Here is a 25,575-nt window from a genome sequence, read left to right as displayed (position 1 = left end):
ATTGCCCAGTCTCAGCTATTCTGTTATAGCAAAAAAAAGTGGATTGAGATACTTTTTTACTCTGCAACTTACCTCTTTTCAGAATCTTTTAAGGACTTGATGTAGGAACTGAGCTATTTAGTAAGTCATTAGTAGGAGTTTCCGCACTGTACTTTGAAAATTAAGTGAAAACAGAAAAGTGAGTGCGTATGTAAGGAAAATAATAGTAAAAGAACGCTTTGACTTCTTAGCACTCGCCCTCTCCTGTGTATCCCCAGGCACCTTCAGTTGTCTGGAACAAAGAATGTAGGAAAAACTGAAGAAATTAAGAACAGTTACCAATGACAAAAATCACTGATCAGAATAAAAAGACAAGGTTACAGAATATACGTTGTTATTGATCATTTTTCAAAAGCAGAAGGAAAAGAATGCCCTCCCTGGCTATTGAGGGTGATGAAAAGCAAGCCCCACTCCTATCACAGGCAATGAAGGACAGGGATGGAAAAAAAAAGTGAAGAAGAAAGGGAAAAAGCAAAAGTTATGAAAAAAATTAGGAAAGGGGACACTGGGATTCAGTCTGGATAATGGTAGAATCACTAGGAAGGGAGAGAACAAATAGAACTTACAGCACATAAGTCTCTAGTGACGTTTTAAAAACATGATAAAGCATCTTCATGATGACTGTCATTAGCTAAAGTTTAACTTGTGTTTAGTAGACTATTTACTAAGACAGCAGTATGTGTAATACAGAATGATGTTCATCAAAACCAGTTTGCTTTAGGAAGCTGTCACAGAGAAGTTTTACCTTGAATTACAAAGTAATTCAAGACCCACTAAACCTGTGTGTATTATTTCCACTCCTTAGGAATTCCAGTTGGGGAGGTATCTATTTCACTGGGTCCTTGCCCCAAAAAGTTCCCCCAGGGATTTATTCTTACAACTTGAAGGTTTTTTTTAAATATTATTTAGCATGATTTACACTAGATATATGTGGCCATTTATAAGAACAAAAGAAAATTATTAACTACTTTCCTGAATGCACATTCCTACCAGCCCAGATAATTTAAATTTTAAGTATGTAATGTGGAGTTGACCCTTGAACAACATGGGTTTTAACTGCGTGGGTGCACTCACACATGGATTCTCTCCCAACTCTGCCACGTTGAAGACGGCAAAATCAACCATTCCTCTTTTTCCTCAGCCTGCTCAATATGAAGACTATGAGGATGAAGACCTTTATGATGATCAACTTCCACTTAATGAATTTTTTCCTTAATTATAAAAAATGAATATATTTTTCCTTCCTAATGATTTAATTCTCTAGCTTACTTTATTGAAGAATACAGTATATAATACATACACAAATTATGTGTTAATCAACTTTATCAGTAAGGCCAACAGTAAGCTTAATGATAAATCAACTTTATCAGTAAGGTCAACAGTAGGCTATTAGTAGTTACGTTTTGGGAGAGTCAAAAGTTGTATGCGAGTTTTTGACTGCTTGAGGATTGGTGTCTCTAACGGCCACATTGTTTAAGGGTCAACTGAATTAGGCTTTGTGCTTAGCCAGTGCAGATATTCCTGTCTTTATGGAATGGTCTAATTCTGGAGCATATGAAATGCCATAAGACTAAATACTTCAATGGAAAAAATCAAGTACCTACCTGGAAGGCTTCGGTGCTCTGGGACATGTTTCACATTCTTAGTCTCCCCTGTTGGTGGGAGTTATGGACTGTAATAGCTATTTCACTGTTGTAATACAGTAAGTATTTTGTTGACTTTGGTTTTATTTACATCAGTATTATTTAATTCAGTGAACACTTATTGAGTATTATTTAATTCAGTGAACACTTACTGAGTATGTATGAGTATATATACACAATAAGATGTGGAATGCACATCTTAGAGACTGTAAATAATTACAGTGCCATAACTACAATAATAACGTGTATGAGATACAGACAAGAGAGAGTGCTTGCCACCCATTTGTTCCTAGAAAATTCACCTAGGCTTAAGTATCTACTGCAAGTCCACATTGAAAATGTTAGGGCCTCATCTTGATGTTTGAAGCTGATAATGTTGGGTGTCACCAGTAGTTTTAGCCCAACTCCAGTTTTATTTATTCCAGCTTGAATTTTCGAAAGTTTAAGACTTTAAGCCATGTAAAGTGAGATAATTTATCATTTTCCTTCACTAATTTTTAAAAAATCACACAACAGCTGAATAAGGTCTGCTATGTCCTTTTTGTGGATGAAGAAGCGTATTACATCACTCTGTCCAAAAGAAATTTTATTCAGATTTATTTCAGAAAGAGCTTTACTTCACCTGAGAAATTGCCTTTTCCTTATGGACAAAGCAGATTATTAATTGGTTGCCCGATTTTTTGCTGTAGTTGTGAGAAATCTCCTATTAAAATTGGGTTCAGGCTGGGTGCAGTGGCTCACACCTGGAATCCCAGCACTTTGGGAGGCCAAGGTGGGCAGATCACCTGAGGTCGGGCGTTGGAGACCAGCCTAGCCAATATGGTGAAACCCCGTCTCTACCAAAAATACAAAAAATTAGCTGGTCATAGTGGCAGGCACCTGTAATCCCAGCTACTTGGGAGACTGAGGCAGGAGAATTGCTTGAAACCAGGAGGTGGAGGTGGCAGTGAGCAGAGATTCCACCCCTGCACTCCAGCCTGGGTGACAGAGCGAGGCTCCCTCTCAAAAAAAAAAAAAAAAAGAGTTCGGTTTTAATAATTATGTGGGCTTGGTTGTCTGCTTATCTGTATTCTAACTTTTTAGTCTTTTTTTTATCAAAGGAAAAGGATTTAATATAAAGATTCAAGCTTCACATCATGACAAATAATAAATTGTGAAATATAATTTTTTCTTCTTTTTGTGTTTTTTATAAATATTGGGTTTCACAACATTGCCCAGGCTGGTCTTGAACTCCTGGGCTCAAGCCATCCTCTTGCGTTGGCCTCCTAAAGTATTGGGATTATAGGTGTGAGCCATGGAGCCTGGTGATGGCTCTTTTTCTATTTTAATCTAATTTCTTATTCTTGATCTTTTTTGTATTTTTCCAGAGTTCGATTTTTATCTACTTGTTTTTCTTTTGTTCTTATAAATGGCCACAAATATCTAGTGTAAATCAGGCCAAATAGTATTTAAAAAAAAATCTTCTTTATTTCAAGTTGTAAGAATAAACTCCTAGGGGAACTATTTGGGGCAAGGGCCCAGTGAGATACATACCTCCTCAGCTGGAATTCCTGAGGAGTGGAAATAATACATACAGTTTTAGTAGGTCTTTAGATTACATCTAGATTTAAATCGGCTGACCTACCTGGAAGAAGGGAGTTTGGATGAAAGCTACCACCTCATCATCATTTTTCTAATAAATCTTTTAGCAAGAAAATTCAGAAACTAAATGGATATTATTTTCATTATCCTCTTTTAATTCATAATCCGACAATAAAATGGTCCTGTGTTTACTTTTGGAGTCAGCAAGAATGAGAAGAGTTGGAAGATTATAAAACTAGTTTGAGAGAAGACTTCTAAAGGACAAACAAAATGACTGTGAACACATTTTGTTTTTTAATTTTTAATTTTTGTGTACATATTTACAGGGTACATGAGATGTTTTGATACAGACATGTAATGCATAATAATAACATCATGGAGATTGGAGTATCCATCTCCTCAAGCATTTATCCTTTGTGTTACTGACAATCCAATTCTACTCTTTTAGTTATTTTTCAATGTACAATTATGTTATCAAATAGAAGGTCTTATTCATTCTAGTTTTTTGTACTCATTAACCATCCTCCCCACCCCCACGACCTACCCTTCCCAACCTGTAGTAACCATCCTTCTACTGTCTGTCTCCGTGAGTTTAACTGTTTTGATTTTTAGATCCCACAAATAAGTGAGAACATGGGATTTTTGTCTTTCTGACCCTGGCTTATTTCACTTAACATAATCATCTCCAGTTCCATCCATGTTGTTGCAAATGACTGGATCTCGTGTTTTTTATGGCTGAATAGTACTCCATTGTTTGTATGTACCACATTTTCTTTATCCAATCATCTGTTGATGGACATTTACATTGCTCCCAAATCTTAGCTATTGTAAACAGTGCTGTAATAAACACCAGAGTGCGGATATCTCTTCAATATACTGATTTCCTTTCTTTTGGGTATATACCCAGCAGTGGGATTGCTGGATTCCATGGTAGCTCAATTTTTAGTTTTTTTTTTTGAGGAACCTCCAAACTGTTCTCCATAGTGGTTGTACTAATTTACATTCCCAGCAACAATGTACAAGGATTCCCTTTTCTCCACATCCTTGCCAGCATTTGTTATTGCGTTTTTTGGATAAAAGCCATTTTAACTGGGGTGAGATGATACCTCATTGTAGTTTTGATTTGCATTTCTCTGATGATCAGTGATGTTGAGCACCTTTTCATATGCCTGTTTGCCATTTGTACATCTTCTTTTGAGAAATGTCTATTCAAACATTTGGCCCATATTTTGTTTGGATTATTAGATTTTTTTTCCTATAGTGTTGCTTGAGCTCCTTATATATTCTGGTTATGAATCCCTGGTCAGAGAGGTAGTTTGCAAATGTTTTCTCCAATTCTGTGGGTTTCCTCATATTGTTGAGTGTTTCCTTTGCTGTGCAGAAGCTTTTCAACTTGATATGATTCCATTTGTCCATTTTTGCTTTGGTTGCCTGTGCTTATGGGGTGTTACTCAAGAAATTTTTGCCCAGACCAAGGTCCTGGAGATTTTCCCCAATGTTTTCTTTTAGTGATTTCATAGTTTGAGGTCTTAGAGTTAAGTCTTTAATCCAGTTTGATTTGATTTCTGTATATGGTGAGAGATAGGGGTCTAGTTTCATTCTTATGCATATGGATATCTGGTTTTCCCAGCACCATTTATTGAAGAGATTGTCTTTTCCCAGTGTATACTTTTGGCATCTTTGCCAAAAATGAATTCATTGTAGCTGTGTGGACTTGTTTCTGGGTTCTCTTTTCTTTTCTATTCTTTTTTTTTTTTTTTTTTTTTTTTTGGAGACAGAATCTGTGTCACCCAGGCGGGAGTGCAGTGGTGCAATCTTGGCTCACTGCAACCTCCACCTCCTGGGTTCAAGAATTCTCGTGCCTCAGCCTCCTGAGTAGCTGGGATTACAGGTGTGCACCACCACGCCCAGCTAATTTTTTATTTTTAGTAGAGACGGGTTTCGTCATGTTGGCCAGGTTGGTCTCTTAACTCCTGGCCTCAAGTTATCCACCTACCTTGGTCTCCCAAAGTGCTGGGATTACAGGTGTGAGCCACTGCGCCTGGCCTCTGGGTTCTATTTCATTGGTCTACGTGTCTGTTTTTATGCCATTACCATGCTATTTTGGTTACTATAGCTCTATAGGGCAATTTGAAGTCAGGTAATGTGATTCCTCTAGTTTTGTTCTTTTTGCTTATTAGGATAGCTTTGGCTATTCTGTGTCTTTTGTGATTCCATATACATTTTAGGATTGTTATTTCTATTTCTGTGAAGAATGTCATTGGTATTCTGATAGAGATAGCATTGAATCTGTATATTGCTTTGGGTAGGTAAGTATGAACATTTTAACAATATGATTCTTCTAATCCATCAAAATGGAATCTCTCCCTTTTTTTGTGTGTCCTCTAAATTTCTTTCATCAAATGTTTTATAGTTTTCATTGTAGAGATCCTTCACTTCTTTGTTTAATTCCTAGATATTTAATTTTATTTGTGGCTCTTTTAATTGGGATTACTTTTGTTATTTTTCAGATTGTTCACTTTTGGCATATAGAAATGCTACTGAATTTTGTATGTTGATTTTTTATCCTGAAACTTTACTGAATTTGTTTATCAGTTCTAACAGTTTTTTGGTGGAGTCCTTAGGTTTTTTCCAAATGTAAGATTATAATTATCTGCAAACAAGGATAATTCAACTTCTGTTCCAATTTGGATGCCCTTTATTTATTTCTCTTGTCTGACTGCTCTAGCTAGGACTTCCAGTAGTATGTTGAATAACAGTGATGAAAGTGGGTGGTGGTGAATGCATTTTTACAAAGAAAGTAGGTTGAGTTCCCAGAAGAAAAGAGCAGTGATCTGGCCTTTGGCCTGAGAAGTAGTTTTTTTTGTTGTTATTGTCTGTCTGTTTGTTTGTTTTTGAGACGGAGTCTTGCTCTGTTGCCAGGCTGGAGTGCGGTGGCGCGATCTCTGCTCACTGCAACCTCTGCCTCCTGGGTTCAAGCGATTCTCCTGCCTCAGCCTCCCAAGTAGCTGGGACTACAGCTAATTTTCATGCCCAGCTAATTTTCGTATTTTTAGTAGAGACAGGTTTTCACCATGTTGGCCAGCACGGCTTCAATCTCTTGACCCTGTGATTCGCCCGCCTTGGCCTTCCAAAGTGCTGGATTTTTTGGTTTTTAATAAGGGAAAATAAAAAAAGCCTATGTTTTCTAGCACAGAATAAGATAAATAATTTAAGGAACACTTTCACTTAATTAGAAAAGAGAGCAAAAAAGAATTTTTACTTTATTAAAAATAAAATATATAAATGTAAAAAGAAACCAAACATAACAGGATTACCTAGTGATGTAATTTCTGATAGAAAGGAATATGAGGGAACAATGAGAATTATGAGTTCAGCCAAGCATCAGACAGAAGTGCGATAGTATCAGAATTCTTAATTATTTTCAGTCTTCAATGTTTGGGAACTTGTCAGAAGAGTCTTGAAACCTTTTCTTTCTTTCCTCCCTTCCTTCCTGCCTGCCTCCCGCCCCCCCTCCCTTCCTTCCTATGCTTATTTCCTTTTTAAAGTTTAAAAAATTTGTTTGGGGGTACATAGTATGTGTATATATTTACAGGGTACATGAGATGTTTTGATAAAGGCAGGCAATGCAAAATAATCACATCATGGAGAATAAGGTATCCATTCCTTCAAGTATTTATCCTCTGTGTTACAAACAATTCAATTACATACAGTTTTAGTTATTTTTAAAATGTACCATTATGCTATGGTCACCCTGTTGTGCTATCAAATAGTAGGTCTGTTCCTTGATATTATAATTATGAGCCTTGGCTGATGACAAGAATTTGCATATGGGTGTTTTCTTTTTTTATATATTTTTTAATTTTTTGAGATGGCTTTTCACTCTTGTTGCTCAGGGTGGAGTGCAATGGCGCGATCTCAGCTCACTGTAACCTTTGTCTCCCGGGTTCAAGCGATTCTCCTGCCTCAGCTCCCCAAGTAGCTGGGATTACAGGCATGCGCCACCATGCCTGGCTAATTTTGTATTTTTAGTAGAGACGGGATTTTACTATGTTGGTCCGACTGTTTTTAGTAGAGACGGGGTTTTACTGTGTTGGTCAGGCTGTTCTCAAACTCTTGACCTCAGGTGACCCACCCACTTCGGCTTCCCAAAGTGCTGGGATTACAGGCATAAGCCACCACACCTGGCCTATGGGTGTTTTAATTCAAAATTTCCTCATGACTAAATTTCCCTACAAATCTAGCTTTATATTTTACTGACAATTTCTTGTTTTTGTTTTTGTTTTTGTTTTGAGACGGAGTCTCACTCTGTCAGCCAGGCTGGCATTCAGTGGTGCGATCTTGGCTCACTACAACCTCCACCTCCTGGGCTCAAGTGATCCTCCCACTTCAGCCTCCCGAGTAGCTGGTACCACAGATGCACAGCACCATGCCCAGCTAATTTTTGTATTTTTTGTAGAGACAGGTTTTCACCACGTTGCCCAGGCTCATCTTGAATTCCTGAGCTCAAGTGACCTTCCTGCCTTGGCCTCCCAAAGTGCTGGGATTACAGGCATGAGGCATTGCGCCTGGCCGTTACTATTTTTTAAAAATAATATATTCTGTTTTACTAATCGGTATGCAGGGTTCTTGAAGTTTGAACCAGGGAGAAATAGAGGGACATCCAGAGGATATTCCTCGTTCTCTTTCCCACCCAGCCCACTGTACACTTTCCCTACCTTGTAGATGGAAATGTCAGCGAAATTCTGGTATCATATAGGAGGTTAAGGCATCCTCATTAATTGGTTTTCCACTGCTTTTCTTTTTTCAATTTAAATTATTTATTTATTTTTTAATCTTTCACTACTTCTTTTTCTACTCTTGTGGCCTGTAGCAACATGTTTTTAAGAATGAAGAGCATCACTTTACTCTTTCATCCTTCCCCTGACTCTCCCTACAGTTACTGGTCTGAATGAACACATAAAATGAGATTTTTGTTCAAACTAAACATTATTTTCCAACTTTTCCTCCAGTCCAACAAAATCTCTAGGAATTGGACTGTGGAAAATGGGGAAATATACTAGAAGCCCACTAGCGGAGAAAATGAATTTTACTTTTAGCCTGAGTTTCTGATTCTTTGTGCTCTGCTACTAATCTGACTTGTATTTCACTGATTATAAATTTTGCTTTAGACTCCAAGACCAGTCTGAAAGATTTTCATATAACATTGGTTCCCTTTTGGCTTTCATTTTGAATTTGTACCACTCCATTTAGTGCTTAGGAGCTCCATTTGTTCCTAGTGAGACAGCATGGTGTAATGGAAAAGAACAAGAAATAGAAATCTTAGAGTTCTATCTGAATTTTGGATCTTATTATTAACCATGTGGTAAATGAACATCTCTGAATTTCAGGCTGTTTGCTTTTTTTGGGGGGGATTGTTTTTATTTTTAAATTTTTCTTATCATCTGTGGTCACATCTCTATCAGGCTCTTTTTTTTTTTTTTTTTTTTAAAGAATAGAATAACATCTACTTCATGGGAATGTTATAAAGATTAAACTTTTTTTTTTTTTTGTAGAAAGAGGGGTCTCATTATATTACCCAAGCTGTTTTTGATCTTCTGGCCTCAAGCAATCCTCCTGGCTCCACCTCCCAAAGCGCTGGGATTACAGGTGTGAGCCACCATGGCCAGCCAAGGATTAAATTCCATTATGCATAGACCTTTATACAATGGAAGTTATGCAAAAAGGTTTTTTTTTTCCTGCAAAAAGAGTTTTTGAATTTTACTCTGAAAAGCTGTAGAATTTCACTTTCTCTATTTTTTTTTTTTTTTTTTTAAGGAATCAAGTACTTAAGGTAGAAGTGTAAAGAAAATGCTGAGCAGGCCCCCAAATCTGCTCTAGAGTGATTTAGAGAAGATATTTTTAAAAAATGAAAACAGGAGCCGGGCGCAGCGGCTCACACTGTGATCCCAGCACTTTGGGGAGGCCGAGGTGGGTGGATCACAAGGTCAGGAGATAGAGACTATTCTGGCCAACATGGTGAAACCCCGTCTCTACTAAAAATACAAAAAATTAGCAGGGCCTGGTGGCACGCACGTGCCTGTAGTCCCAGCTACTTGGGAGGCTGAGGCAGGAGAATCACTGGAACCCGAGAGGCGGAGGTTGCAGTGAGCTGAGATTGTGCCACTGCACTCCAGCCTGGTGAAAGAGCAAAACTCCATCTCAAAAAAAAAAAAAAGGAAACGCCCATTAATTGAACGCCAATTATAGATCCAGGATGTACTACGAGCTATATGAAAAATCAAGATTAATCTTTTAAATATAAAATTATTGAGATGTGGCTTAATTCTGAATCAGAGAATTTTCCAGATCATGGAGATCTCTATCTCCTAAACAACAAATATTGATACTTTTAAATTACTTTTTCTCCACCTAAATTTACCTATTTGATAGGATGAATGAAGGTCAACATGAATTAAAAATTTGGATATCAGTCTATCATTAGAGAATTAAGAGACTGGTATAGAGAGAAAAAAATAGATTTAGGAATACATACCTTCACGCAGTACATGAAAGAAACACCTAACTGTTGTGACATCAAATATGTTAAAGAGTTTTCATTAACTTAATTTTAGAAATATCAAAATGCAATGTGTAAATCCAGTTAATAATTAGAGGGGATGCCAGCATGCACACAGCTCCTCCAAGGTAGCCAGTTAAGATGGTGTGTGAGTAATAGAAAAATCATTTCTATTTTTGGAATGGTTCATATAATTTTTCAACAGAAAATTACAGGATTAGAAGGAATCTAAAGGGATGATATGGTCCAGTACCCTGACGTCAATAAATGAGTGGCTATTTTTCCCGATATGCTCTTTTCATAAAATTGTTGCAGAAATGAAAACTGCTTGCCTTCTCTTTTTGCCATTCCATTATTTTAACCATCTGTGGGTCAGGGGGTTATTCTTAATTATTACTACGTTTAGTTTCTTTGTTGAAATAGAGAGCAGTTATAGTTAGTATCTTTTAAATTAAACATTTTTTGAGTACTAGCCCTTACTCTAGTTTCTTGGTACCATATCCTTCAGCTTTCTCTCAAAAGGTATTTTCATTCTTATCAATGCTTTTCCTATCATTCTGGGTACTTCGTTAAGTTTATCTTCATTTCTCTAAGAAGTGTAAGGTGTAGTGGAAGTATTAATTTAGTATTCTTGTGGTTTCTATTTGCCTGTCTTCCCTTTGAGAGCAGTACACTCCTTTATTTCTGAATACTCTGCATCAGAGCCCCTTGTCTGGCATGTAGAGTATGTTCAATAAATGTTTACCGAATGCATAAATGTATGTTCTCATTCTCTTTACACATCTTGATAGTATGCTAATTTTCATTTTTTATCAGGTAAAGCAAGAAGGGGAGGAAGGTGAACCTTAAATTTGTTTAGTGACTTTCTCATGGTCACAGAACCACTACTTTTTTGGTATAGGGAGCCAAGGATCCAAACGGAGACTGCTACTATATTGCGCAGCATTTCCCCACCTTGTATCTCATGGCCAAACTTTTCAACGCCCCAGATACAATTTCAGCAGTGAAATGCATTATTTTTCCCCATGAATGTGTGTTCGTGTGTGTGTGTGTGTGTGTGTTTGTATTTTTAAGCTTCCCTTCCCTCACTTTTTGGCACTGGTGCTGCTTTCTGCCTCCAGTCTCTCCTCTCTCTGTTTCAGCCTCCACACTACAACCAGAATATGCTCTCTAAAATGCAAATGTGATCATGTTACTTCCCTATTTAAAAACCCTTCAATGGTTCGCTAGTGTCTTGCAGATTAAATTCAAACTCCTTGGTGTGCTAAACAAAGCACTCAAATATCTGGCCCCTTCTATGCGCTTATCGCTCATCATACCCTCTCTTGAATTCACTTAGCTGATGGTATCAAACTTCTCACAGTTCCCTACACAAAAGCCTGTTTATTGATCCTTCGGCCTGGAATTACTTCCCTTATCCGACTCAAGACTCTAGCGCCACCTTTGCTATGAAGTCTCTCTTGACCACACTCACAGATAGAACTGATTGTTCCTTTGTGTGTGTGCCCACACCCTTACAGGCCTGGATCTTAAGTCTGTATCACTGTGTTGCGCTTATTTACAAGTATCCGCTGTCCCACCCACGCTCCAGTTAGGCTTCTTTATACCCCTAGGTACTCACACAGCGCTTGGCACAAGTGATGCTTTATAAAATGGTCAATGAATGAACGTAGTGGAAACAGCTGAAGAAGAGGGAGAAGAACTGGGGAAGAAAGAAGCTCTGTGGGAAAAAATACTAATTGTTTTGCACATGAAAATAATGAGCTGTGAGGGAGGTCAAAAAGGTCAAAGGGAAGAGCCCTGCCTTACAGGAACTCACTGTCTGCTGGGAGGCAAGGTCCGCATACCAAACACACGAAGCAATGAGATTATCTGGGTGAAAATGGCTCGTGCACATTCTAGTATCACAGAAACTTACAGGCTGGGGGAGGATGGAGAGGAAAGTGGCCTAGTCAAGTGTCTTCTAAGTGCTAGGCGGTTTTCGAGCGTTAAACAGTTTAATCTTTACGACCACCACATGATGAGGATAGTAGCTCCATTTTAGGGACGAAGAAACATGCTCAGAGAATTTAGGTTGCCCAATGTCACAAACTACCATGTGGAAGGCCCATAATTAGAATTTAGGTCAACTGCCTCCAGAGCCCTGAAGCTTTCGCTCCACCTCTCGACGGTCGAGACCCACTGGGCTCCGATTCACCTGCGCATTGGCCTGCGCTCGCTATAGCCCCCAAGGGCGCCGCGTTCCGCGCGCCCACACCGCCCCCGGCGCGCCAGCCCTGCGTCCCTCCCACGCGAACTGCGCCGGCGCGTCCAGCCCTCCCGCCCGGGGGAGGGGCGGGGCTGCGTCGCTGCCGCTGACCCTTGGGCGCGCGGCGGCAGAGGCGGCGTCCAGGCTTCCGGGCGGGTAGTCCTGCGGCTCCGGAGCTGCGGCTGCGCTCGCCTAGGTGGTGGGCGGGGAGGGAAGAAAGGGAGCGGGCACAAGGCGGCGGCGGCGGCTGCGGAGGAGGAACTTGTTGCGCCCGCGGCTGCGCGTTGCCGCTCCCTCCGCTCCAGTTCGCCCGGGCGGGCGCGGCGGCGGCGGCGGAGACGGAGGAGCGCGGCCGGGGCGATGCGGCGCTACCTGCGCGTCGTGGTGCTGTGTGTGGCCTGCGGCTTCTGCTCGCTCCTTTACGCCTTCAGCCAGCTCGCCGTGTCCCTGGAAGAAGGAGCGGGCGGCGGTGGCGGGAAGCCGCAGGCCGCAGTGGCTTCCTGGCTCGCGGGCGGCGGACGCGGCGCCGTGAGAGGCGCGAGCCCCGCAGCGCATCCTGGCGGGTCGGACAGGTATGGGCAGTTCCCGGTGTGGGGGACGCGGCGGGCGCGGGGCGCGGGCTCGGCCTAGCCCGGGCTGCTCGCGGGTCGGTGCCGCGTCTCCCGCGTCTTTCCTGCGGTCTCTGACCCCTCACTCATTTCCCTCCTTCCTCTCCGGCCGGGGCTAAACCCGCGCTGCTCCCGCCTGAGAGTGTCCCACACTTTTCTGTGTTTGTCTTTTGACCCAGTCATGCGCTCTTTAAAGCAGTTAGAAATTAATTTTCAACTTTTAAAAAAGAGGGTTCTTTGAAAATAAGAGGTGTCCACAAAAGGCTTACTGCTGCCTGGCTAGTGAGAATTCCCTCTTGTTTCAGTGGAGTTCAAGTTGAGATATTTAAACATGAGGCTGGCGCCCTAGTTCAGTGTTTAAGGATTGTGTGTGTGTGTGTGTGTGTATGTGTGTGTGTTTTGTCTCTCATGCTGATTTTCCTGTGTTAACGCTTACACTTTTAAGTATTAGCCACGGTTAGTTAAATTTGGAAATGGCATTTGTGCGGGTCGTGAAATTTTCTTTTGGAAACACTCAGTTAATTAAGAAACTTAGAGCAAATTAAGAAAAATGAGCGATACTTGACGTGCTCAAGTCTGTTGTTGGATGGGATGGAGTTACCTTTCTTGACCAATCGGTATTTAAAAAGCGACATAATCACTTAGGTGGATTTGCACAAATCACTGCCAGAGTAGGAATCAACATGAGATTTAAACAGAAAAAAAATGTTTCTGTCAACGCATTATGAATGCTTGAAATCTGACCGTTTGCACTGCCTTGCAGCATGGACACTTCCACCTTATGTATGGGCACCTCTCTGGGAACGACCTGAAGTGCTCCCTACCAGGACTTGGCAGATGCTGCTTTGATGTAGAGAAGTATAGGGTTTGTCGGAAGAGGGAGTATAGGTCAGCTGTGGGCTGTTGTTTAACATCAGTTTGAGAGTTGATGGTCATTCCTAGAATGAAAGGGGAAAGTTTGGGCAGAGGAGCAGCGTGGAAAGCGGACTTGTCATGTTTTTACCCTGCGATTGGATTACAGTCGGGGTAATTCCTACATCAGGACCCTCAATTGTCTGTCCTGGGAGAAAGCAGTCACTGAAGACTTGAATGAGCTCGTGAAAAATGACAGGTTGAAGCTAAACTGTTTATGGCCTAGTATGTTATTGTGAAGCATTTGCAATTATGGAAAGGGAATTATTTTTATATTGGGCTGAATTGTAAGGAAGCAACATTTTAATTAAATACTGAATGAAATTAGACTGATGTTAGCATTACATTTTTAGTGCCTTGGTCTTAGATATTTTGTGACAGAAATTTACAAATTTTGTTTGACCAGCTGATTTAAATAAAATTATTTGAAATTTTTGAAAATAGCCTCAGTTTTAATAAACATCCAATAGAATCATTACTGAAATGTTAAGTTTTATGTGTCAGGGTTGAGTCAACCGAAATGCTGTACTTTTTTAGGTCCTTTGAGTAGCATTACTCTTTATTTTAAATAAGGTGTACATCTAAGAACTACAGGTGTATCTATCTCTCTTTGTAAAAATGTGATGAAGAATAACATGTTACCACATTTGCGCGCATAAGAAACCATTTGGGCAGGGGAACAACGTGGAAAAGTTGGATTGTGAAGTTTTACCCTATGGTTAGATTAAGATCACGAGAATTACTAAGACCTCAGGACCCTATTTTACATATCGTCATTTATAACATTTTTATAGAAATCTCATAGAATTAAATCAACTTTTGGCAACGCTGAGTAGCTCACGCCTGTAATCCCAGAATTTGGGGAGGCTGAGTGGGGATGACTGATTGCTCGAGGCCAGGAGTTTGACACCAGCCTGGTCAACAACCCATCTCTACAAAAAATAAAAAATTAAAAAAAAAATTAACAATGTGGTGTTTCACACCTGTAATCCCAGCACTTTGGGAGGCTGAGATGGGAGGATCACTTGAGCCCAGGAGTTCAAGGTTATGGTGAGCTATGATTGCACCAGTGTAATCCAACCTGGGTGACAGAGCAAGATCCTGTCTCAAAAAAAAAAAAAAAAAAAAATTAACTTTTTTGGCCACCATGAGATACAGTATAGAAATCCCTAACCTCTTCATGTATAAATCATTTGGCCAAGATCCAAAGCAAATCAATTTTGGAGGAGGATTAGAAACTGTGTATCCTGGCCGGGCGCGGTGGCTCAGGCCTGTAATCCCAGCACTTTGGGAGGCCGAGACGGGTGGATCACGAGGTCAGGAGATCGAGACCATCCTGGCTAACACGGTGAAACCCCGTCTCTACTAAAAATACAAAAAATTAGCCGGGCGCGGTGGCGGGTGCCTGTAGTCCCAGCTACTCAGGAGGCTGAGGCAGGAGAATGGCGTGAACCCGGGAGGCGGAGCTTGCAGTGAGCCGAGATCGCGCCACTGCACTCCAGCCTGGGCGACAGCGAGACTCCGTCTCAAAAAAAAAAAAAAAAAGAAACTGTGTATCCTTTGAGTGTTATAAACTTAAAGTATAATGATAATGAAAGAAAGAGCTCTTTCTGTAAAGAAAGATAAGGGTCTAGTTTAGATAGTGGACTCTGGGCAGTGGGGCTATGGGGCAAGCCAGCAGCTTTCTCTTTTCAGTAGTACTTAGGTATTATTGCATTTTTGCCTTTTTTGATAACATCTTACTTGAAAGATTGTAACTATTATTTCTTTCCTTTTATTTTAAACACGGGATCTAGGTTTGTACCCAGTAAGTTCCATTGGTCAGATCTTATAAAAACTATTCATAGTATAGAATTTCATGACGACAAAAGACTTGGAGTCCTTGAAGTAACTTTAAAATGAAAGGAACAGTTTTTCAGTGGAATCTCTTATCCGTTAGTGTATTCTGTTTGAAGCCATGATTTTAATAATCAGAAAATACATGGGTCTTGGAGTCAGATAAACCCGTGTTCTCAGTATTCTGGCTCTGGTTGCTGTGAGACTTTCTCTAAATTGTGTCACTTGCCTGTGTTTTAATTTCCTCGCCTGTAAAATGTAGATAATACTTAACATTTTTTTTAGCTTTATTAGGGTATAATTGATAGAGATTGTATATGTTTAAGGCATACAACTTGATAGTTTGACATACATATACATTGAGAAATGATCACAGTTAAGCTAGTTAACATCATCACCTCACATAGGGTTTTTTTTGTGTGTGGTGAAAGCACTAAAGATCTACTGTCTTAGCACATTTTAGATATACTATACACGTTGTTAACTATAGTCATCAGGCTGTACATTAGATTACCTTACTTAATTTGTAATAGAATTCTTAGTTGTCTTTGATGAAAATTCAGTAAAACTGTCTCAAGCAGAACATATTTATAGGCTTATACAGTTTTTAAAATGAAGGAAAAACTGCAGATAGCAGGGCAGCTCAAAGGAACTTAGGGACTGGGGACTCTTTTCCACTAAAGACAAAACTTTGTTCATGGGGTTTTTCTGTTCTTGCAGGTTTTATTCTCTAATCTCAAATACAAAATCCTAGGAAAAGGCTGTCATTGGACTTGCTTGGATTGCATGCCCGTTTGTGGACCAGTCAGTGTTACTTGGGATGGGGAGCTCTGATTTGTTGGCTCTGTGTCACTTGCACATCCCTATGGCAGACAGAATAACATGATTGGTGTTGGAGAGGAGGGGTGCCTCAAAGGAGAAGGAATGCTGGGTAGGCAGTGGCTGTTCTACGAGGAGAGACTCAGGCTTTTCAGTGTGGACAGACTGTATTAAGGTGTTTGACAGAAAGCAGTAGTTATTACCGGACATCACTACTTCATACCACTTTGTTGCATTTTAGTTACTTTTTGCATTTTAGTTACTCAGGATGATTAAATTATCATATTTCACTGATAAGTCCTGACATTGATTATCAAAATTTTGCCTGGGGCTATACAGCAGTATTGGTAGTGGGGAATCAGGAAATTACTAAATGTTTCAGTGATACCATTTCTGGACCCATCATGCCCTTGGAGTCTCCTTATGTGTCTCCTTGTCACACAGGGAGGTAATTATTTCACTTTCTTTTTTAGATCTGGTTAGGCCATAGAGTTATCATTTCTGCTGGATCCTGGGAACACTGGTGTTATATACTGAGAACTTAAAGAATAGAAAGTAAGAGTTTTGGAGTGGCAGACTTCAGCTTTGCCCCTTACTGACTGTGTTGACCTTGAACTTGTTTTCTTCATCAGAGAGAATAGTATGATATTGAGTTGTTTGTGAGAATTGAAATTAAATAGCTGATATAGAGTACCTAGTATGGTGCCTGACACAACAACATTTTAGCTAATATCATTTTGGTAATTTAAATTTTAAGTAGGGATATTTTTTTTTCTTCCAATTTCTGACCTTTGGGAAAAATTCTGGTCATTGGGCTCCAGTTAAGACCTGTTAAATCAAAATGCCCTGGCAGTGGGGTCCAGGAATTTATGTTTTAGATATGTGCTCCAGCTTGTTATAAAACCAAAAATTGAGAATAGTTTGGGCACTATTTTCACACTACTGTTTTTAGTGAAGGTCCCCCCCCCACCCCGCCTTTTTTTTTTTTTTTTTTTTTTTTTTGAGATGGAGTCTCGCTCTGTTGCCCAAGCTGGAGTGCAGTGGTGCGATCTCAGCTCACTGCAAGCTCCGCCTCCCGGGTTCATGCCATTCTCCTGCCTCAGCCTCCCAAGTAGCTGGGACTACAGATGTCGGCCACCATGCCCAGCTAATTTTTTGTATTTTTAGTAGAGACGTGGTTTCACCATGTTAGCCAGGATGGTCTCCATCTCCTGACCTTGTGATCCGCCCACCTCGGCTTCCCAAAGTGCTGGGATTACAGGCATGAGCCACCGTGCCCAGCCCTTTTTCCCTCTTTTTTTCTGCAGTTATGTTTGAAGAAGAGAGTTGAGTCAGTGAACAGTAAAGAAAGTTGAATTACTTACTAAAGCCACTTTAATCTCTGCTTTGTTATTGCAAAAACATCTTACATAAAACCAGTGCCCTGTACCTTGTATTTTAGGTCATTGAAGGATCATAGTGGTATCTATGTTACATATTTGTGAAGTGTTATCTTAGTTTCGGGCTGCTATAACAAAATACCATCGACTAGAGAGCTTAGAAACTACAGAAATTTATTTCTTACAGTTCTGGAGACTAGAAATCCAAGTCAAGGCACCAGCAGATTCAGTGTCTGATGAGGACCCATTTCCTGGTTCATAGATGGCGCCTTCTCCCTGTGTTCTCACATGATAGAAGAGGCGAGGCAGGCCCGTTTTATAAGGCCCCCCACTAATCCCATTCATGGGGGCTCTGCTCTCATGACCTAATCACCTACCAAAAGGCCCTACCTCCTAACATCATGTTAGTAATTAGATTTCAACATACGAATTTTGAGGGGACACAAACATTCAGACCATAGCAAATTCTTAGTCCAAACCTGACACATAGTATTTAATAAATACTAGTAATTAATTAAAATATTCTGTGCTTTTGGAGGGGAAAGTTACTTGACTGATGAAAAAATAATACGTACTTTTGATTTAGAAGTCTTGTTTTTTATTTTTGAGACAAGGTTTCACTCTGTTACCCAAGCTGGAGTACAGTGGCCTGAGATCATGGCTCGCTGCAGCCTTAACCTTCTGGGCTCAAGTGATCCTCCCACCTTAGTTTCCCGAGTAGCTGTGACTACAGGTGTGCACACCACACCTGGCTTTTTTTTTTTTTGAGACGGAGTCTCGCTCCATTGCCCAGGCTGGAGTGCAGTGGCATGATCTCAGCTCAGTGCAACCTCCGCCTCCCGGGTGCAAGCAGTTCTCCTGCCTCAGCCTCACAAGTAGCTGGGATTACAGGTGTGTGCCAACTGCCCAGCTTTTTTTTTTTTTTTTTTCTTTTTTTCTTTTTGTATGTTTTAGTAGAGACGGGGTTTCACCATGTTGGCCAGCCTGGTCTTGAACTCCTGACCTCAGGTGATCCACTTGCCTCAGCCTCCCAAAGTGCAGGCATGAGCCACCATACCCTGCCTAGAAAATCTTATTTTAAAGCAGTAAGATCATTATCTATATGCCGTACTTATTGGAAGTACTTCCCCCTACGTATAAACTTAAATTTTGTTCATAATGTGTGTACTGTATGAGGTTTACGATTTTTGTTTTCAGATTGGCTACTTTTTACTTTATCGTGTTTACCTTTATTATGCATAAGAAAGCTTTCTACCAGTTTTTTTCCCCTCCCTTTTTTAGATTTAAATCAATCCAGCTTTGTAGGGGAGCTGGGGGGGGGTAGAGGAGGTATATTGTGTGAGGCTTTTTCTTTGAAATGGGTAGGTGATTATTTCAGTGTCATTTATATATAAGCAGTCCTTTTCCTACTTGCCGAGGATTAATGAAATTAGAAATTTAAGAAAAAGAAGGTCTTACTTAGAGCTAGAAATTAAGTTGTCTGGAAATTATTTATTTATTTGTTTATTTATTTATTTATTTTTTTGAGATTTAGTCTCTGTCACCCAGGCTGGAGTGCAGTGGTGCTCTCTCGGCTCACTACAGCCTCCGCCTTCCGGGTTCAAGTGATTCTCCTGCCTCAGCCTCCTGAGTAGCAGGGACTACAGGCGCATGACACCACACCTGGCTAATTTTTTATTTTTAGTAGAGACGGGGTTTCCCCATGTTGACCAGGCTGGTTTCGAACTCCTGACCTCAGGTGATCTGCATGCCTCAGACTCCCAAAGTGCTGAGATTACAGGCGTGAGCCACCGCGCCTGACTTGGAAACAATTTAGTTGAAAATTAAATAACAGTGATTTGGCAGTATCATGGGAATGGCCTCCTTTAATGTGTCCATAAGCATCTTTGCTTCTCTTGCACAGTCACAGGGAGGGTATACATGCCTTGAAGTTGCATTACTGCTTTGCAGCAGCACTTCATTCATACTGTCAAATATTTATGCTGAATATGCCTAAATTTATCACTGACTTTTTTTTTTTTTTTTTTTTTAATTTGAGACGGAGTCTCGCTCTGTCACCCAGGCTGGAGTGCAGTGGCATGATCTCGGCTCAAGGCAAGCTCTGCCCCCTGGGTTCACGCCATTCTCCTGCCTCAGCCTCCCCAGTAGCTGGGACTACAGGCGCCTGCCACCATGCCCAGATAATTTTTTGTATTTTTAGTAGAGACAGGGTTTCACCGTGTTATCCAGGATGGTCTCGATCTCCTGACCTTGTGATCCGCTTTTTCTTTCTTTTTTTTTTTTTTTTTTGAAATAGATGCTCTGTCGCCCAGGTGGGAGTGCAATGACGCGATCTCAGCTCACTTCAACCTCTGCCTCCTGAGTTCAAGTGATTCTTCTGCCTCAGCCTCCCAAGTAGCTGGGAGTACAGGTGCATGCCACCAAGCCTGGCTAATTTTTTGTGTTTTTAGTAGAGACGGGGTTTCACCTTGTTAGCCAGGATGGTCTCGATCTCCTGACTTTGTGATCCTCTTGCCTCGGCCTCCCAAAGTGCTGGGATTACAGGCGTGAGCCACCGCGCCTGGCCTAATTTTTGTATTTTTAGTAGAGACGAGGTTTCACCATGTTGGTCAGGCTTGTCTCGTATCACTGACTCTTTGATAAGTTTTGCATAGTTTTCACGGAAGCCTCCTATCTTGGACATTTTGAAATGAAAATTACTTTTTCTAGTTTAACTTAAAAGTACAACCAGGCATGGTGGCTCATACCTGTAATCCTAGCAAGGAGGCAAAGGTGGGTGGATTGCTTGAACCCAGAAGTTTTAGACCAGCCTTGGCAACATGGCAAAACACTCTCTCAACAACAACAAAAATACAAAAAATTAACTGGGCATAGTGGCGTGCGCCTGTGGTCCCAGCTACTTCAGAGGTTGAGGTAGGAGGATTGCTTGAGCCCAGGAGGTTGAGGCTGCAATGAACCGTGTTCACACCCCTGCACTCCAGCCTGGGCGACTTGTTTGTTTGTATGTATTTATGTATGTATGTATGTATGTATGTATGTATAAAAAACCTTATGTAATTGGTTTTAAGTAAACTTCAAGTTCGACAACTATTGTTGTGCCGAGCGTTGTTTTATCACGTGTAAATACGTGTAACCACCCCCACAATTAGGATTAGGATACAGAATTGTTTCATCACCACGAAGATACCTTGTGCTACTCCTTGGTCAGTTGTAGACAAGCTACCTAGAGCTAGATGCTTTATGCCTTATTAAACTTAAGGATGAGCCATAGTAACATTTTATTTCAGTTTGATCCACAGTGAAAAAATTCCCTTTTAGGACTTCAGTGCTTTTGAATGTCAGTATGGGTATAGTGAAGACATACCCACCTAACTCATTTTAATGCTTTGCCTCTTTAAAATTATTTAATAGAGTTACCTCTTTAAATGTTGGATGTTTAGTATTCTGCTTTCAACAGTTTTAAGCAACTAATAGCCAGAACCTGGATAACTACCTTTACTTTTCCCATATTTTCAAACTTTTTCTTTTTGGCCTGAAAGTGCAAGTGCTGTCTTCAGATAAGTTGCTTTTGCTAATTTATCTTATTGCTTCTAATAAGCCACTGATACGTCATAAGTTCTCAGTGTGAGTTTCTACTCTTTGTCTTAATCTCCAAAACCAGTTTTTCAAAATGGGAAAATGGATATTTGGGAGTTAAGAAACTATAAACAAATTACTTCACTCCTTACAGCAGTATCTAAGTGTTTTATGATTTTTTTAATGGTATGCAGCATATGTATTCACTAGTGCATGTGCTCTTATATTTCCAGTAAAGAAAGAAAAACATCTTTCCTATATACTGTGTGTTTTTTGACATTGAATTATGATCAATTTAACTATAACTTGATTTTTCCCATCCAATTTTGACTGCATTAAACCTTTGTGAAGTAAATCATTACCCCCCAAAGAAACCCTGTATCCATTAGCAGTAACTCCCACCTTGCACTCCTCAGTCCCCGAGTCTTAAGCAACCACGAGTCTACTTTCTGTCTGCAGAGGTTTACTTGTTTGGGGCATTTTACATAAAGGAATCACACCGTATGTGGTCTTTTGAGTCTGGCTTTCTTTTTGGCATAATGTTTCAAGGTTTATCCACTGTAGCATATATCACTATATTTCATTCCTTTTTATGGACAAATAATAGTCCATTGTATGGATATACCACATTTTGCTCATTATTTGATGGACATTTGAGTTGTTTTATACTTTTTGGCTATTATGAATAGTGCTGCTCTGAGCATTCATGCACAGTTTTTCTGTGAACATGTTTTCAGTTCTCTTGAGTATATACTGAGGAATTTAATTGGTGAGTCATGGTTGCACAACTCTGAATGTACTAAAAACCATTGAATTACACACTTTAAAAGGGAATTGTGTTTGTGTTATTCTGCTTTGCTTTGTAACAACCCCATACATCTTAGCAGTTTACAATAGCAAGCATTTATTTCTTGCACACATTACATGTCTATGGCTATGACTTTGCTTGATATATCTTCTCATCCTGGGATCCAAGCTGAAGGAGCAGTCCATACATTGGACATGCCTAGTCTTGTGGTAGCGGATGAGCAAGAAGCCAGATTGAACAACACAGTCCCATTTGAAGCTTCTACTTTGATGCCACAGTATCATGTCTTTTTATATTATTTTGGCCAAAGCAAGTAACTTGAATAAGGTCAAAGTCAATAAATGATGCAGGGATATATGCCTCCCCTATCAGGCAGGCAAGGCCCATGGTAAGGAATAGGGTTGTATAATCCTTTTATAGTTAAATGTGGGGAGTGAATAACTGAACAGTAATACAGTCTACTACACAAATAGAGATTGCCAGTTAAGGAGAAAGACAGACTAATTGATGCAAGAAGGTCTTTAAGGACTCCTGAGAAGAAGATGGGCAACAAGGAGATGCATATGAAGTTGGTAATAGGTATGAGACTAGCTAAGGGGAAGACAGTTAATTTCTATTTCTACTAATCAGCATAGTCATGTCATTAACTGTTCTTCAGTATTTATCTGAGAATGCAAATGAACGGCTCAGTTTCAACTGAAGATTGTGCTGAAAAGGTATGGTGAAAGAAGAAGGTGGAAGTTGCAGGTATAGGAACGTGAATGGATGAACCATATGATGTAGTCTGAGTAGGGAGGGAAATGGGTAAAGGAGGGAGCTTATACTTAGGAAGCGTGTGATTGGAGGGCTGAGTGATTTCCACACATGTAATGGGATATAAATAATCAGCCTGGGCAGCAAAGCAAGACTTTATCTCTACAAAAATATTTTTAAAAATTAGCCAGGCCTGGTGGCACATGCTTATAGTCCTAGATCCCTGGGGACTGAGGCAGGAGGATAGCTTGAGCCCAGGAGATTGAGGCTGTAGTGAGCTGTGTTGGTACCACTGCACTCCACCCTGAGCGACAGAGCAAGACCCTGTCTCAGAAAAAAGAACCATAATTATTAGATCAGAGACTAGTCTGAGATGAGGTATTGGATTGCAGTTTCAGGTGATGACAGGGTCCAGGATTTGTCATTTTTTACTTTTTCTTCTCTCTCTCTCTTTTTTTTTTTTTGTCAGAGAGGGTCTCACTCTGTCGCCCAGACCTGGTGTGCATTGGCATGATCACAATTCACTGTAGCCTCAAACTCCTGGGCTCAAACTATCCTCCCAACTCAGCCTCCCAAGTAACTGGGACTACAGGCACACACCACCATGCCTGGCTAATTTTTTTTTTTTTTATTCTTTGTAGAGATGGGGTTTCGCCATGTTGCCCAGGCTGGTCTTGAACTCCTGGGCTCAAGCGATCCACCCACCTCAGCCTCCTAAAGTGCTGGGATTACAGGTGTGAGCCACTGTGCCTGGCCAGCATTTGCCATTTTTCACTGAAGGGAAAAGGAGGTAAGAGTTACTGGAGTTAAAGAATTGTGTAACCTAGGTGTTGGTTAGGTCTCCCACATTGCAGTATCTGAGATGACATTCTGTTATACCCCACTAGACAGTATAATCCATGTCCATTTTACTCACTGTTGTGTTGCCAGTGTTTGGCCTGTGTAGGTTGTCATTCGGTAGAAAATTTATTGATTTACCAAATGAATGGTTAGAGGAAAGTAGGATTTGGTACTGAGACGAGGACTGTGAACCAGATGCTAGTTTTCTGTGAGTTGGGGAGGAACCAGTAGGTTGGTAGATCAGAATGGTGTGGCATTGTGATTCTTTTACATGGCTAGCAGTTGATGCTGGCTTTTGACTAGGAGCTCAGTGGAGGCTGTTGATCTGCATTCTCCCAAGTGGCTTCTCAATGTGACTTGGGCTTCTTACGATGTAAAGATCAGGTTCAAAGAGTGTTCCAAGAAATAGGATGTGGAAGTCTTAAGGCAAGGGTCTGGACATTGGTACAGTATTATATTCAGTACTCTATTTGTCAGAGCAATCACAGAGCCCACTTAGATTCTGGATAAGGGGAGTTAGATCCTACTTGGTTGGTTGGTTGGTTGGTTTTCTGATACAGAGTCTTGCTCTGTCACCCAGGCTGGAGTGCAATGGCATGATCTTGGCTCACTGCAACCTCCGCCTCCTGGGTTCAAGCGATTCTCCTGCCTCAGCCTCCTGAGTAGCTGGGATTACAGGCAACCACCACCACGCCTGACTGATTTTTTTTAGTAGAGATGGGGCTTCACCATGTTGGCCAGGCCATTCTCGAACTCCTGACCTCAAGTCATCCGCCTACCTTGGCCTCCCAAAGTGCTGGGATTAGAGGCATGAACCACTGCGCGCAGCAGATCCTACTTCTTAATAGAAGTGTCAGATGTGTGATCATCCTTAGTCCACCATACTTGGCACCTAGTTTGGTACTAGCAGAAGTGTAGGGCTCTTGGTGTGGCTCAAAGCTTCACAAAATTTAAACTCGTTACTAAGTTGTTCAATATGTTGGTCTTGTTGAATTTAATTCTCATGTCTGTGGCTTCGTCATCTTGCATCAACTTTAAAAAAAAAAACAAAACAAATCATTACCCCCAAATACAGTTTAATTGTAATACTGCAAGAGGGTCTTTTGAGTTAGAAGCTCCCTGTTGGATATTTCCTGAGAACAGGGAGTTTGAGGTGTGCTCTCTAGCTCACATAGGCGTTTTCTTGAGACTAACGAAGATCAAGTAGTTTCAGCAACTTCTGCATGTTGACAACATGCACGTTAACTTTTCTAGTCAAATATTTGTAGGAAGATATTTTTGAAATATGGGGTAGTTAAGATATGAAAATGTTAATAGTGGTGGGTAATTTGTTTGTTAGGCTTTAAAAATTTTTCTAAACGGTACTTAATAACATGTATTGATTGAAGTATTCGTAGAAACACAAATTTTCAAAAATTTAATCATTTTTAAGTTGTAGTAAACAGGATTATCATAAGAGAAATTATTATCAGTACTTCGATAAAAAAAGTTCAAGCTGACTCTAGTTATCCCTTGATACACAGTGTTTCTCATTCAGGTCTGATTTTAAGACTTACCTGGGGATATTGGTGAAAAATTCAGCTTCTTAGGCCACTTCTCTGGGGAGTCTTGATTAACTGGGTATGGGATAGGATCCTATATCTGTATTTTTAACAAGTGACCTGAGGACCAGGCAGGTTCGGAAAACAACACATAACTGATTTGTTTTGTAACTTAAAGTACAAGTTGAGGCTGCAAATGGTATTGTTAAATATATATAATTTTAATTAATTTTATAGAAAAATTGAATTTGTTTTTGAGATTTCCATTTCCATTTTTCACTGTTGTAGAGTTTGACAGGGGATATGGAATAACCTGATTAGTTATCTTCTTCATAGAACAAAGGTACACATTAGGTGTTGATTGTAAATAAATTGTGGATTTGTTGAAATAAAGCTGTGATATCATCTGTATCTGAAAGACGGAGATCATACC

At 40.4% G+C, this 25,575-nt stretch overlaps 1 protein-coding gene across 2 annotated transcripts in view; it reads left to right on the top strand.

Annotated features, from left to right (window-relative positions):
* The first annotated feature begins 12,199 nt into the window (after window positions 1-12,199).
* GXYLT1 (glucoside xylosyltransferase 1) overlaps window positions 12,200-25,575 on the top strand; it is a 58,835-nt gene continuing 45,459 nt past the window's right edge. For both annotated transcript variants that reach the window (XM_032173720.2, XM_032173719.2), the window contains exon 1: window positions 12,200-12,642. In XM_032173720.2, coding sequence (XP_032029611.1) covers window positions 12,431-12,642 — 212 coding nt within the window. In that variant the 5' untranslated portion in view covers window positions 12,200-12,430. The remainder of the gene's footprint in view (window positions 12,643-25,575) is intronic.

This window comes from Hylobates moloch, unplaced genomic scaffold, assembly GCF_009828535.3.
Source record: "Hylobates moloch isolate HMO894 unplaced genomic scaffold, HMol_V3 SCAFFOLD_13, whole genome shotgun sequence".
NCBI lineage: Eukaryota > Metazoa > Chordata > Mammalia > Primates > Hylobatidae > Hylobates > Hylobates moloch.
The sequence above is the reverse complement of the archived record's forward strand: the minus strand, read 5'-3'. Positions and strand labels throughout refer to the sequence as shown.